The sequence below is a fragment of the Fusarium odoratissimum genome (genome assembly GCF_000260195.1).
Source record: "Fusarium odoratissimum NRRL 54006 unplaced genomic scaffold supercont1.3, whole genome shotgun sequence".
NCBI classification, from domain to species: Eukaryota; Fungi; Ascomycota; class Sordariomycetes; order Hypocreales; family Nectriaceae; genus Fusarium; species Fusarium odoratissimum.
The window spans coordinates 1639-16617 of record NW_022158689.1 but is presented as its reverse complement, the minus strand read 5'-3'; the positions used below and the strand labels follow the sequence as shown (position 1 = coordinate 16617).

Genomic DNA, 14979 nt, shown 5'->3' with positions numbered 1-14979 from the left:
GCCTGCTCGGATTCTTGACATTGGCAATGCTGCCCTTTCCGTAAGCAAGTGCCTTTTAAATCGCAGCCAAACGTAAAGCTGATTAAACCAAGGTATATATTTTTTAGATATGGGGCACAAATCCGAAAGGGAAGCCGCTTCTCCAAATGAACAAACTTGTCACATAGAATGATCTATCATGGATTTATGGAATATATCAGTAGAAACCCTTTTTTTCTGTCAGCTGTTCAATGAGTGTCTCGCCTTGTACATCCTTGAAATTAAGACTATAATAAATATAGTGGTCTCTCTTTCTTGATACCTATAAATAACTAACTTATTGCTCCAATCCTCCTACTTTTTATATTTTATAACATTTCATCATAACGGAACCCGTGCCTGCAGCCCCATAATTAGTCACGGTTAGGATCGCATGGCAATTGATTGTAGCACTTATCCAATTGAAAGAAGAATTCCATCGAAGAACATACTGTTCATCCTTATGAATCCCAGCTTGTTTAACTTCAAAGAGCCCTTTGTTTATTGGCTAAGTAATTGTGTGTGGCGGTGCTACCATTCTAAGAGTGAGCTACAACATGCTCCAGTAGGCTACCCGGCATTTTGGCTACCTGTCCTCACGTTGTTTGCCGTCTTTTGTTCTTTATGTTGGCAACTGTGTATGACAGCTTTATGAATTGGGCTTAACGAATGTATTAACGGAGGCTGCTTTGCTCTTATACCTGGTAGTTCCCTACTTCTGCCCCCTGGCCTTTCGGGCTGCTTGATTAGCCACGCCATGACTCTGTGTCCGAAAGCCTAACGATCGCTGGATGAAACTAACCCGGATAGATAAACCTAGCCTGAATCTCGAACGTAATTGCAGTCACTTTTATCATTTTCAGACGGGGAAACTATGATTCATATTTACAGAACCCGGTAAATTTTTACTGTTCTCATGTAATTTACAGTAAACTAGTTGGCAGGGATAACAGGCAACTCGACATAATTGACATAATCGTTGCCGAAGTGAAGATGGTTTTGGCCTTTGAAGACATCTTCCGACCTTCAAGTAAGTCAGTAAATACAAGAAAAATAGGCTCGTAACGTGGCCCGGCAAAGAATTGTCATACCGGTCAATAGGGTCGTCGTGGCACCAAAGTCCAACACCTTGAGTGTCTCCAGAGCTCACCTCCAAAACCAATCGACACCCAGGTTCAATGACCACATTCGTCGGCCAAATCTCCACGTCAACGGGATAAACCTCGTTAGGAATAACAGGCTGAACATCGGTAGAGCAATATTCTCGGTATGGCAGCCAGGAGCGATGACGGGGATGCTGTGGGTTGACTTTCCTGAGGGAAACTCGTAGCCAGCCCTTGGTCAAAGGAACAGGCTCCCCAAGAGAGCCAGTGTAAGAGATCTCGTCGCCTGAAGGTGACAGCAGGCGCAAGGAGAGGAATAAATCCAAATCAGATGGTGAACTTCCCCAAGGATCTCTGCTAGAAGAGACATTCAGGTGGGCCACAATATGACCAGTGATTTCGGTCTCTGACTCAAAGGGTGCCGACGTAAATCTCAAGATGTCTGCTGGTTCTCCTTTACCGAGAGCGTTGTAAGTCTTCTTACTCGGGAGCTGTGCTTTCGGTTGGTCCTGTTGAAGTGTATTTTCTGGCGTTAGATGAAATTGGGTATATTGAGTCCGAGCAATTGGCCATTCGTTCTCTTGTCGACGAAGAAACCCTTTCTCAGCGTGCGGATCGTTGTATCCAACATTACCCTTGCGAAGAACAAGATCAACTGGTGGCATAGCCCCCTTTTTGGTCCACCCTTCGCGATCATCGCCTTTAAGCCAAGCATCAAGAAAGCTCTTTTGAACTTGGACTTCTTCGGGATAATAGAATGGCAAATCGTGACGTCCCACGATGAATCGAAGATATTTAAAGCTGGAGCCTGCCCAAAGATACCCAAGCAAGTTTCCTCGCAAATGAAGCGAGCTCCCGCCTAGATTAGCGACGCTCAACAAGGGGACCGTGACATCCTCAATATTAAAATTGACGGAAGCTATGCCTTTGTCATCTCGGAATCGCTGCTCGTGGTACATACCCTTGTGTCGATTGGCATCCAGCTCCTCCGGGGTTAGATCACCTTCAACCGTGTCCGGACCCCAGTTGCGCGCTTTTCGTCCGGGTAATCCATACTGGTTCGGAGCAACCTGACGGGAATACCACAAGGCAAGGAATTTGTTTGACAGGATGCCACCATGTCGCAACGATTCTCTGTACAAGTCCGAGAATCCCTCCCATGGCACGATAGCTGCAAGACCTTTAGGTCGTAGGCTCGCCACATGCCACTGTGCAGCAGCATAGTAGCTAACACCGAGCAGGCCTACCTTGCCCGAAGACCAGTGTTGCTCGGCAGCCCACTCGATGAGGTCACGGAACCCGTCAATCGAATCTGCGGATGTCACGTTCAACAGACCGGGAGACTGGCCAATGCCGATCTCGTCTGCCCGAATGACGATATACCCGTGACTAGTCCAAAATTGAGGTGTTGGAGTTTCCCATGCAGAGTGGTCTGTTTGATGGGTCGGGTGTATTTCAGAAAAGCTTTTTGGGTTGAAACTGTTTCGGTTAGAATTAGTGGCACTCCATATTTCGTGAGCAGGTCCGGTCGCTTACTCTTTGTAAGGGACATCTTTGCCGTACGGGCCGTAAGTCATAATTACGGGGCATCTCATGTCCGCTGAAGCTGCTTTAGGCTTGTAAATGTTGCAGCGAATGACGCCACCGTTGCCCAAGGGCACCGATACATTCTGTTCGAAAATATAAGAATAGGATTCTGAGTCAACAGTTTTGATGTCGCGATATTGGGCTGCCATGTTGATCTTGAACTTGAACGTAGCTGATGTTGAAAGATGAGCCTCTCAAAAGGTTGTCGTGTTGGGTTAAATAGAAAGTTCGTACCTCGCGTTTGGTTCCGGGCCGAATCACACCGGCCCGAATGACTCGTACGCCACCCAATCTTGATGTGCTCTCGTGAGGTCCACGGTCTAAATTAATAGCCGGATCGCGCAGTACAGATGATCTAGATGTTTTATAGTATTATAGCTGAGGCACTTGACAACTACCTAGCTAAAGCTCTTCCAGCCTTGTCTAAAAAGATTAGACGCTTCAAGTCCCTCGAATCCTTCAATTCCAACTTCCGCGAAGGACACGTCGTACCATTCAAAGTCCAGCCCTTCATCCATCTGGCTTGTTAAGTAGCCGTCCGGTAGTATATCTAGTTCATTGCTTTCATCGCTTATATTCAAGGGCCTTGTGTTCTCGGCGTAGTCCTCCTCGTTGGTATCCGGCATTGGTGACTGTAGATGCCCGTTCGCTAAATCTATAGCTGTACTTAATCCTTCTGCTGGCAATGACTGGTGGTTATCGTTTGTATGCCGCAACAGTTCATCTAAATAGCATTTAGTTTAACAAGCGTTATTGGCAAACCAAATAAACAAGTGGGTATGTTACCGTTGCCTGGGTCGATCAACCTGGGTGGCTTGCTGAGCGCTAAATGAGCCGCTTCCAAAGCAGAACGCAGTACCTCAGCCTACACACAGTCGATCAGATCACTCCACAAGGGAGGCCGCCACATTAGGAGTTGGAGACTCACAGGATACTGCAAAGCTCTCCAGTAAGCTTTAATGGTATCTAACAAGTGTAAGATAGCATGTACTGTGGCCAGGCGGCGGTCTTTTCTGCTAGTGTTGAAAGGCAGTTCGCTGGCGGGTTGGGTATGATAACGGACTTCTGTAGACAGGAATATTATACCCACTACAAAGGCCCCGTAGCCAACAAGAGGAGGTATGCGTGAAACATCTTGTTTATCATACAGATGAGGACCCAATAGGCACTCAAACTGGTCTGCATGATGAATCACAGTCTGTGCAGCACTTCTCCGGGTTTCGGTGTCGATTTTCTCGTCAGCTGGAATGCCAGAGAATAGGGGAACAATCGTAGAGTGTAAGGCGATCTGAATTTGGTGGTACACCGAATCATGCAGGAAAAGCATCATTTGGCTTTCGGTCGTCTGATCGCCTTGATGGGCAGAAGTTCTCACCTCAGCAGCATCATCGAAAATTGACGTCGCTAGCTGCGATAATTGGCGTAACGAGTTGAGACCACTATGAGCTCTATTAACATAGGCCTTGCAGTGCAGCTGCACCTTCGCCCTAGAAAACATGGCAATTCAATTCAGTGACGTTCTGTTATTACACGGCGGAATCAGATAGTGCAAAATGGTCTTACCAAATACCAATGATCTTGATCAGCAACCCTGGAGTTGTAGGAGGGTACAAGTTTTCGGATAGGTTTCGCACAGGAAGCGCGTTCCAGTCTTTATCCATCATCTGATTGAACGATCCAGAGACTAAACATGGCAGTGGTAGCATAGCAGCCTCTTTCCAAGCTGATTCAATATATGGCTCCGGTTGCATGACAATGCATGTGGATATCCAGCAAGCCCAGAAGCATCGGCGTCCAAGCTCGGCCTCGAGTGAAGTACAAGAATCATTCTCATCCGCAGGCCTTCTGTCATATCCAAGTATTTTGCAGGACCGGTAGGCAAGAGCTATTGACTTGTTAACCTGGGTCTCAACAAGTAAATCGTGACATCACTCTTCATAGGATATCAACTTACCAAGGCATAGGTTTCCAGGGTGGGGCTGACCTATTCCAAACCAAAACAGCTGTATACATTCCAAGGCTTGTACTGCCATGAGAGACGGGGAGTGCATAGCTAACGACATGACTTCTTCCAAGGCAGATTTTGCCCATGAGAGCCCACATGGGCGATATATGCGGAGAATCTTCAGCTCCGTATTATTATTTTGTTCATTTTCATTATCTATTGGATGAAGAAATCTTGATCATTTCGTTAGCCGAGATCTCGGGGCAGAGTTACTGCTGGTTGCAACAGCTTGAACATACAAAGTTGCCAATGCGAACAGTGCCCTTATAAGAACGCTGTGTATTTTTCCTTCGAGATATTGCTGAAAGAGGAGGGGTTTGTAGAATAACAAGGATGCATTGTAAACGCGCGTAAAGTATACTTCTAATAAAGAAAGTCCAAGGGCAGTCGGGGGCAAAGGGGGCTGCGTTGAATCGGCGGCTGAATCTATCGCCACCGTTTTCATTCTACATAGCTGAGATGCATAAGACTAATATTCCAGAGTTAATAAAATAATATAAATAAAAATGATCTTGTTATCGCTGTGCTCACCTCATATGCGGTAAAGAAATCCGTGGAGAAGTCAGGAGCCTCTTTGCCTATCTGCGTTTGAGTTGGAGTAGCTATGCTTCCTCTAGAATGATAAAAAGGGCCCGATGGATTGGCAGTGATACTTTGATTAACGTGGTGTGAGCTGGAAGTTTGTTCTACAGTGGGTGATAGGTCTGGTAATGCCGACTTGTTGCGAGTTTGTTGAATGGCAACGTGCCCAGATTGGGAACCATCTCGGCTGCGCTCAGCCGTCTGCAGTGGTAACCTCTGTCTTCGCTTGGCTCGCGGGCCCCTCCGATTAGGAGGATCGGGGTACACACAGGTCGCGTTGAGTCGATCGCAACGAGTGCAGATAGGATGCTCACGGCCACATTTGAGCTGTAGAGGGGTATTTTTAGTTGATGGGTTCATTCAGGAACCAGTTGAAAAAACGGTTACCTTCTGATCGCGACATCTCAAGCACGCGGTGATTGATAAGCGCGGGAGATTGGTAGAAGTTCTCCTGCCGCTTTCTTGAAGATGAGTGGTCTGCATAATGTCCTTCAAGATTCGGTCTACTCGGAAACGGGATATCAGCAATGTTTATATCCCAGATTTTTTGTTGCTTGTTAATGAACTCCCGAATACCTTTCTCTGGGTTGTTGTCTTGTTAGGGGGTAATGATAAGAGTGTTATGACGCTGTGAAAATTTAGTTTAGTTATTAGGTGTCTATGTTAGCTAGGCTAGCAGGGTCCGGAGAATAGCCGATAGGCCATGAATTAGTATTAACCCGCTCTATAGGACCATATCTCTGAGTTACCTTAATATTTCTTAGTAAATCCTTATTAATAATTTAACTACAACCTTACTTATTTAATTATACTAATACTTAATTTTATATTATTATTTTCTTAAAGTTATTTAATATAGTAAAGTTTTTAAAATTATATAATTATAATTTAATTTAGAATAATATAGTATTGAATAAATAATAATTAAATAAGGCTTATATAAAATAAATAATAAGTAATTTTAAATTAAAAGTAAAATATTAAGTATTTATAAGGATAAAGAGTTTATTACTTATATATCTTAATTTATATTCTTTACCTTTATATTTTAAGGCTAAAGCCTCTTTTAACCTTATTACCTTATTACAGCTCCCTTACTTATTCCTCCCTCCCTTCACACCAAGGACAAACAGCACCTTCTGGCAGAAATAAAAGGACTTGCCTCGGATGCGCCAGCCATTGCCTGGCTCGCCGGCAAGGGCCTGCTCTCGGCAATCCGTCTTCTCGACACGGGGCGTGGGGTGCTGGCGAGTTCTCTTTAAGATTTGCGAGTTAATATCTCAGCCTTTCAAGATAGGCACCCTGACTTGTCCCGCTCTTTTGTAACTCCTCGTGATCAGCTTGATGCACCTTTATTACAAGGTGGCGCTGACGCAGAAGCGACGGACCCCAATATTGGGACTGACCAGCGACATGAGGCTGTTAACAGAATGCCAGTCCTTCTTGGAGACATACGCAGTTGTCCTGGGATCGAGGACTTTCTTCTCCCGCCGTCAGAGGCTGAGCTGCGAGCTGCAGCGGCGCGAGGCCCTATAGTCATCCTCAATGTCAGTCGACATCGATGTGATGCCTTGATAGTAGAGCAAGCAGCCTTACGGGTAGTGAAGCTTCCTCAACTTTCTCCAAAGAAGAGACTTGCTCAAGCGCCCCATGTTCGATCCGTCGAAACGCTAGATTGGTTTTGGACGCTTTGGGCTTTTTTGAGACCCCTACTACCGATTCTTGGCCACATATTTGGTGGGAACCGACTGGATTGCTTGCCGGATTTCCTATTCACGCAGCAGGAAGACACCTGGAATGTAATTTCAGTGCCGTCCTTGACAGAATGGTGTCATCATACGGGTCATCCATCAAGGTCATCCATCAAGACCATCATACATAATCGCCAGAAACGGAATCCCCCAACGCCGATACGAGGCTCTCACAATGTTGTACTTGTTGCAATGCAGGATACGCCAGGACAGAAGAGCCTTCGGCATGCAAGTAGCAAAATAATTGCAGTGCAGGGTGTCTATGACCAGTTAGGTCTGCCGTGGATGAAACCTAAAGCTCAAAGAAGGGCAATCTTATCCGCTATCGAAAGCTGCATGATATTCCATTTTGCAGGACACGGCAAGCCACCTATTGCTTGAAGACTGGACACAGACCCTCTCACAGTGGCAAACCTACTCAAGACCAACTTGAGCTCCAAGTCGCCATTTTTTGCATATCTCTCAGCTTGTGGAACCGGCCAAGTTCGAGATAAGAAGTCACTAGATTAAAGTATTCGCCTTACCAGGGCCTTTCAAGTGGCAGATTTCTTTCACGTTAAAGGTACCTGGTGGGAGGTAAACGATAGACTATGCGTTACTATGTCGCAGTTATTCTATGGTTTTCTGCATAAGACAGGGATAAGCGATGATGCAATAAGTCATGGCCTTCACTTCGCAATCGGGCAGTTTCGGGACAACTGGGTACAAGGGTTGGGCTATGGCGAAAATGTAGTTAAAGATGCAGATATGGTGAGAGACGTGGTGACTTGTGACGACATAGAATTCCAGTATCCGCTTTGGGTTCCATATACTCACTATGGTGTTTAGACGTGGAGGGTAGCTTGTCCTGCTAGGAATCTTACCAACTATAGTATAAGATAATAATTTAAGGTTTCCTAATAAAGTAAAATCAATACCTAGCCTTTTGCCTTGTATTATATTTAATTTAGATTAGTATTTTAGGAAGTTCAATAACGCGGAATGTATAGGTAATTCCAAGTCTATTCGGAGCTAAATTCCTATTACTTAACATAACGGTCAAGAAAGTCAATTTGTACCTTTATGTTTTCCTTAAAATAGTCTCCTGTATAAAGATCAAAATGCCCACATCCATCCAGGTAGAGTAGTTGTTTAGGTTCTCGCGCCTTGTTGAAGGCATCCATTTGGGATGCCGTTCGTACCAAGACATCGTTGCCGGGAACAACAAACAAAAGTGGTGTTGGGGAGACTCTATGAATCATAGACTGGCCCTCAAAGCTGAGCATGTGCAGTTGGGTCTGCGAGGTGATGTAGTTCTCCCAGCGGCTTCCACAGGTCTTTTGGAGGCTCATTAGATCGTAGGCGTCCTTGGTGGGGAACATGGCGTTTGTTGTAGCTGGATCCGAAGACTCTCGATCAGCAGCAATCAGCGGCACGGTTGGTGGGTCTAATCCAGAGGTAATCTGACGCCGGTCCTCCAGCAAAGTTGGGATACGATCTTTGAATGCGAGTGATCTGACCTCGCCTGAAACAGCGGGGCACTGGATGATAGCAGCTTTGATCCGCTTATCGATTGCTGCAGCATAGATGACATTCCCACCAGAGAAGCTGCTACCCCAGTATACAATCTTATCCTTGTCGACACAAGGAATAGTGGCTGCAAAGTTGAATGCGTCGTAGTAGTCTGCTTGCTGTAACGGAGGGTTGGACTCCTGCCGAGGCAGACCACCGCTATCTCCCCAATTACGGTTGTCATACAACAGTACTACGTACCCTGCATCGTGGAAAGCTGACGCAAAGTTCGGCAGCAGGAAGTGGCGGGTTCCACCAAGCTGGATGAATATTACTCGTTAGACATCCTATAACCTAAGGCGCGATAACAGAGCGGAGGCTGTATAGTACTAACACCGTGGGTCATGATGATGCATGGCGAGGTCTCCGGTTGGGGGTACAGCCAGCCACGTAGTGTGATGCCATCACACGCTCGAAATTCGATGTCTCGTCGTGGGAGGCCCATGATTGAAATCGGGCACGGTATGTATGTCAAAAGCGTGGATGGAGGAGAACTTGAGAAGATATGCCAGTTCGTTAGGTATCGATGAATGAGCTGGTTGACTGCATGCAGGGTGCTTTTTCATAGGTAAATTCCTCTGAGCTACATCTCTATCTGAGAGGTCCTGATGACGTTGGAGAAGATAGCTATAACAGATTAATAATCTGCAGAGTTCCCTGGAAGGGATTTGTCAAACAACCCGTGCCGGGCTCGTGTGTCACCTCTCCCGATTGTTCGTGATAGCTTTTTGTTAGCCCTTGCTACTTGCTACATTAGAACTTTAATTTACAGTGGGAGAGTGGGGCTGCCGCGGCTTGTAGGTGGGTCTCCTCGGCTAGTCCACTTTAATCCCCAGGCAAAGACTAGCAGCCATCGTGTCGATCAGATGGTTGAGTCAGTTAGAGCATTCTCAAGATGCTTCAAGATTGGCTCTCCGGCCTTGGGCCAAGCTCAGCTTGAATATTGCTTCTGTCCCAGAATCGATTATTAAACATGTTTAATAATCGCAAGGCAAGTCATTGCCCATCTTTATACCTGTTCCGCGTGATGCGGACAAAAGGAAACACTTGGGAATAGCACACCACGTCACTGGAAGCACAGTTTTTGTCAATTTTCTAATAAATGAGATCACCATGTCATACCCCCAGGATGATCCATTTTCTACATATTTCGAGGCCATTCAATCTTTATCACATCAAAGATCAGCATTCGACTCTCAGTTCGGAATGGATACCATGAAAGCAGTTGGCGTGGCCAAATACGGCGGTGTTGATAATCTTGAATCTCGCAACGTTCCGCGACCAGGCAAACCTACTGGCCGCGATGTTCTCGTTAAGTGAATTTGACCCTGGCAAGCCTTACCTGTTGGCATCTAACCAGACCATCAGAGTCCAAGCGTGCTCTGTGAATCCGATCGATGTCAAAATCCGGGCAGGCATCTACGATGATGCTCCAGGTATAGCCACAATCCAGAACCTCACCCAAACGGCTTGTGTCTCATACTAATCAAGAGGAAGATTACTACGAGTTTGCACCAAAGGGTTTCCATATCATCGGATATGACGGTGCCGGAATTGTCTTACAGACTGGCCCCGAGTGCCAGTTCTTCAAGCCTGGCGACGAGATCTCGTATGTTGGTGCTTCAACGCGTCAAGGCAGTTACGCGGAGTACCAGCTAGTCAGTGAACTTCATTGTGCTTGTAAGCCCAAGTCTCTCGACTTTGTACAGGCTGCAAGCTTTGGCTTGACCTTTGGAACGGCCTACCAGTCTTTGCATCACCGTCTGGATATCAAGCCCAATGAGAACGTGGGAATTCTCATCGTGAGTTGGAATTCTTCTCGGCCGACCTGCGCGTCATCTTTCACCCTGGCTGACATATCACGCACCGATATAGATCAATGGTGCTGGAGGAGTTGGCAGTGCTGCTATCCAGCTGGCGCGCAATGTCTTGAATCTTCCTGTAGTCGTTACTACTGCATCTCGGCAAGAAACAATATCCTTTTGTAAAGAGATGGGTGCTACACATGTTATCAACCACCTAAAAGATCTCGTGGAACAAATCAAAGATCTCAGTTTAAGCGTTCCGATAAAGTATGCCATTACCCACTCCGTTCCAATTGCGGCCACTGCTTACTTGACCGAACAGGTACGCCTATATACTAGCCAGCACTGAGCAGTATATCCATGCTGTTGCTAAGATCTGCGCACCCTTTGGCAAAGTTTGCTCTATTGTCCAGGCTGATGTCAGCCTCTATGGGACCGACTTTATGTCAAAGTCGATGACTTTTGCATGGGATTGGCTAGGCTCAGCTGCCTATCATCGTACAAATGTTGAAGGCTACCATGAAATGCTTGGTACCCTATCCCGCCTTATGGATGAAAAGAAGCTAGTTCCTACTCTAGGCAAGCGGTACAAATTGACGCTTGCTGGGCTGAAGGAGGCTCACAGACAGATTGAGTCCAAGACGACGATAGGCAAGGTTGGGCTCGGGATCGATGAACCTGGCCAAGGGACTCCCTTTGCTTGAGATAATGATTAGGCCGCGTATAAACTCACCTGCCTGGTTTCTTAGTTTTGGGTTATGATTTACATAGTTATATGCTTACTGAGACAAACATTATACCAGAGCTTTCGTACATGGCTGTCCTCATTGTATATTCCGTTCTCAACTACTATCGCTATGGTCTGTCGCCGTGACAGAAACTTAGTGCTTCGCTGGAACATAACAGAGTGAAAGCGATTTGTTTAACTACTCTACGAATCCAAGACGATTCATTAACGGCTAAAATTGTGTCTAAAAACATGCAAAAGCTGATGTGACGGAGTGGAGTGGCCCTCTATCTAGTGCAGGAAGGGATATGCTTCGGATACGTTCTTGTTTTTATATCTCTAGAAGGAATCAAGTTCTTTTTCGTACATCAACGTTGAAGCCGTGCATCGGACAGGGTGCAAACTTTAGCTCTGTAGATTGCCCTCTGATGAAGGACAACATATCTAGGCTCAATTCGGGTTCTTAAGCTTATAACAGGGAAATAAATGCAAGTGAAACTTGATCAGTAATACAAATGACCAAAGTAGGCCAGGTTTAGTAATCCGGGAATCCTTGATAACTCTCCCGAATATGATGATACGTATTTACGGCACTTGAATTAGCCTTTAGCGCACGGGTAAGGCAGGTGATCATCGACCTCGGCACTTGCGTAAGTCTCCGAATGACCGCAACGTATAAATAATCATGGTTTTATCTATGCAGTGTTGACTTGGTTCCAGGTTGCTCAGAACGCAAGACAACCACAGTCGCTCCAATCTTCAAATTACTTTTACTTGTTCCATGCCTTTGCCACTCTGATCTCTTCTTTACGCATCCTTCTGGATACACACAATGCCTCGGATCATAAGTCACGTCTCCGGCGCACAATGGGAGAAGGACGGCCCGCAGTCACCGACCCAGAAGTTCTTCAAGCAATATGTCAATGCCGTTGATTCGAGGGGCTACGACAGCGGCTCTGGGCTCAAGTTCTACTCCAAGGATGTGACCTTCCACAACCAGAACAACGCCGTCTACCACGGAGGAGATGAAATGTGGGCGTGGATGAAGAAGCTTTTCGACGTGTTTGAGCGCATCCAGCACGACTGGATACACTTTGTGGAGATTGAGCGTGATGATGGGACTAGCCAGATATACACTCAGAATGTTCGGAACCTTTGGCTTCGCGGGAACAAGGAAAGCAGGCCGACAGTTAGCATCCCCATTACGATGATTGCTATTATCGGGAAGAGTGGAAGCGACGAGACTCCGGAGGGGCTACATTTTAAGGAGGTCTGGCTCTACTGGGACACGGCCCTTCTTTTGCCTCATCTCCCTAAGGATGCTGTAGTTTTTAAGACAAAGAACGTCTTGCACGGGGATAAGGATTTGAATCAGGAGTAAGGATTCTATGGCAGTCTTATCACCTAATACCGCGCCGCTGCTTGTCTGATAGCTTTCCGTGCCTATGTCGCCATGTGAGGTCAATGTAACAATAATTGTTACTATTATTATTATTCATGACGCCTTGATATAGAATATGACCAAAGAAAGTATACAATCTTTCATGTCGCATCTAGAGCAAGCCGAAAGACCTGTTGAATGCCATTCTGACACTGCTTATGCTGCGAATGTGCTCATTTTACTTTTATGCCTTATGAATTTATCTCGACAGTTACGGGGAAATACAGTAAATATCACTATAGTACACTATTTCGCCATTCATTCCGCCCATTTGGTGCGAAATAGACCTACTCGGCGTGCTATGGCAATGACTAACAATATCTCCACTAAACAACAGTTTCATCCCGCAATGTCTTCTGCAAATTTTACAATGTCGTCTAAGAGACGGTCCGAATAAGCGAGCACGAGCACTAAGTGGTTCAGGTTAGGGGGACTCATACCCGCACAACCGGCTGTGCGTTTAGTATCACGTGTTTTTCGCATAACCGGTTATGCAGATAAGGCCACGTAAGCTTCTTTAGTCAAATCCGCATAACTGGGGGACCATCAGTCAATTCATCTTCCTATTATATTTACATCACTAATAAAGTAATTACCGACTTTCTGCTTTATAATTTAACTTTATTTATATAATTAGTATTTAAATAAGTAATATTAAGCTCTTAGTCCCTTCTGCTGCTGATAAATTAGTAAGATAATAGCCTAATAATGTTCTTCCCCTAGAGGTATTATATCTATTATAAGAAGCCCTCCTTATAGATATTAATAAGTAGGTAAAGGCTTAAGGATATGCCTTTATAATAAGGCATATAATATATATAGCAAATAGAAGACTATATATATACTTTAGCTGTAACTGCAGCAGAGGTAAATATATACTAATTCCTGATTCTAAGAGGAAGAGGAAGTATACCACTTAATACATAGGGTATAAGTTCTCTATAATAGGAAAAGAGAGCCTCTGTAAGAGTAAATAGAGTCTTTGATATTATCCTAATCCCTCTTACTCTCGTTATAATTATAAGCCTACTATTAGAAGTAGTATTATATATATAACTTACTAAAAGCTTTCTAATAAAGATATCCTTATAATTAAAAAGCTTACTCTTACTGGTATTAAATAATGCCAAATTAAGACCTACCTACTGCAGAATACAGAGGTATTATTTATTAACTTGGATCTTACGAATTATATTTCTCGAGTAAAGTAAGACCTTACTAATAGACAGAGCCATATGGTTACTCTGCTTTAATATCTCGATTTATAGGGCTTCTAGAGTTATTACCTTATTAAAAAGGACTCTTAATTATAGTTAGTTATATTTACTTATCTAGAATTACTCTAATTCGCTAAGTTATACCCTAAGGTACTTATAGTTAATTATACCTATAAGACTAATAAGTATAAGATACCTCTTCTTAATATAGTTAGTATTAATGCCATAGGGAGCACCTTCTATATTATATTTATATATCTCAGTAGCAAGGAAGAGGAGGACTTTACCTAGGCTCTTAGGGCATTATAAGATTTATATAATACTAATAATATTCCTTATCCTTTAGTTATACTAACTAATTAATATCTTGCTTATATAAATGCTATTATATCCCTTCTCTGCTTTCTAGTATTAAAGGTTATGCTCTGCCTTTAGTATATTAATAGAGTAGTCCTAACCTTCTATATAAGTGGCTTTACGAAGGGTAAGGATAATAAAGAGGGATAAGAGGCATAGAAGGAATTCTATAATAGTTAGTATATACTTATAGCCTTAAAGTCATAGGCTATATATAATAAGAGACTAAAGGTCTTTCTGCTTTAGTATACTTATTTATATCTAAAGGAGGTAGATTACCTTTTCTTAACCTGGCTAAACCCCTATAAGGGTAAGTTTATTAAGGCATTTATAAATAAGTATCTATATCTAAACTAATTTATTATATCTTAAGTAGAAGGTATTTATTCCCTATTTAAGTCTTATCTAAAAAGCTCTAAGGCTAACCTCTTTAAGGCTTTTTAAATTATTAAGCTAGTAATTATAAACCAGCTAACTATATTAAAATCTGCATAGGCTCTTAAACAAGCAATAAGACCTACTTAGCGCGCTTAAATATTATTAGAAGCTCTATATAGCCAAGTCTGCGGTTAGATATCTTATAAGGCATTAATTATAGTTAATCTGCAGTAAGAATAGATAGGAGAGAGTCTCCCTTAATATACTAGGAGTTTCTTAAAGACTATAGGTATACCTTATGCTTACGCCCTTATGCTATTAATCCAGGGAAATAAGCCCTTATTAATAAGCTATTTCTATTTATATTAGTATCTCTAGCAATCTAAGATACTGCTGCTAATATTCAAGCCCTATAAGGTTAATAATTGCCGTATAGCCTTAAAGTCATAGCCAGCAT

At 43.9% G+C, this 14979-nt stretch overlaps 4 protein-coding genes across 4 annotated transcripts; 2 read left to right on the top strand and 2 right to left on the bottom strand.

Moving 5' to 3' along the window:
* Positions 1–951: 951 nt before the first annotated feature.
* Positions 952–2857, bottom strand: FOIG_02393 (uncharacterized protein; the record flags this gene model as incomplete). The annotated part of the gene is made up of 3 exons (XM_031199703.1): positions 952–1042; positions 1110–2600; positions 2658–2857. 3 exons carry the CDS (start codon positions 2855–2857, stop codon positions 952–954), a joined length of 1782 nt encoding a protein of 593 aa, XP_031069471.1.
* A 5211-nt stretch (positions 2858–8068) lies between these two features.
* On the bottom strand, positions 8069–9042 carry FOIG_02392 (uncharacterized protein; the record flags this gene model as incomplete). Its single annotated transcript, XM_031199702.1, has 2 exons — positions 8069–8857; positions 8932–9042. 2 exons carry the CDS (start codon positions 9040–9042, stop codon positions 8069–8071), a joined length of 900 nt encoding a protein of 299 aa, XP_031069470.1.
* Positions 9043–9803: 761 nt separating this feature from the next.
* Positions 9804–11106, top strand: FOIG_02391 (uncharacterized protein; the record flags this gene model as incomplete). Its single annotated transcript, XM_031199701.1, has 5 exons — positions 9804–9913; positions 9966–10033; positions 10089–10399; positions 10473–10669; positions 10725–11106. The coding sequence occupies 5 exons, from the start codon at positions 9804–9806 to the stop codon at positions 11104–11106; spliced, it is 1068 nt and encodes a 355-aa protein (XP_031069469.1).
* An 855-nt stretch (positions 11107–11961) lies between these two features.
* On the top strand, positions 11962–12510 carry FOIG_02390 (uncharacterized protein; the record flags this gene model as incomplete). The annotated part of the gene is made up of 1 exon (XM_031199700.1): positions 11962–12510. The coding sequence occupies one exon, from the start codon at positions 11962–11964 to the stop codon at positions 12508–12510; it is 549 nt and encodes a 182-aa protein (XP_031069468.1).
* Positions 12511–14979: the final 2469 nt, after the last annotated feature.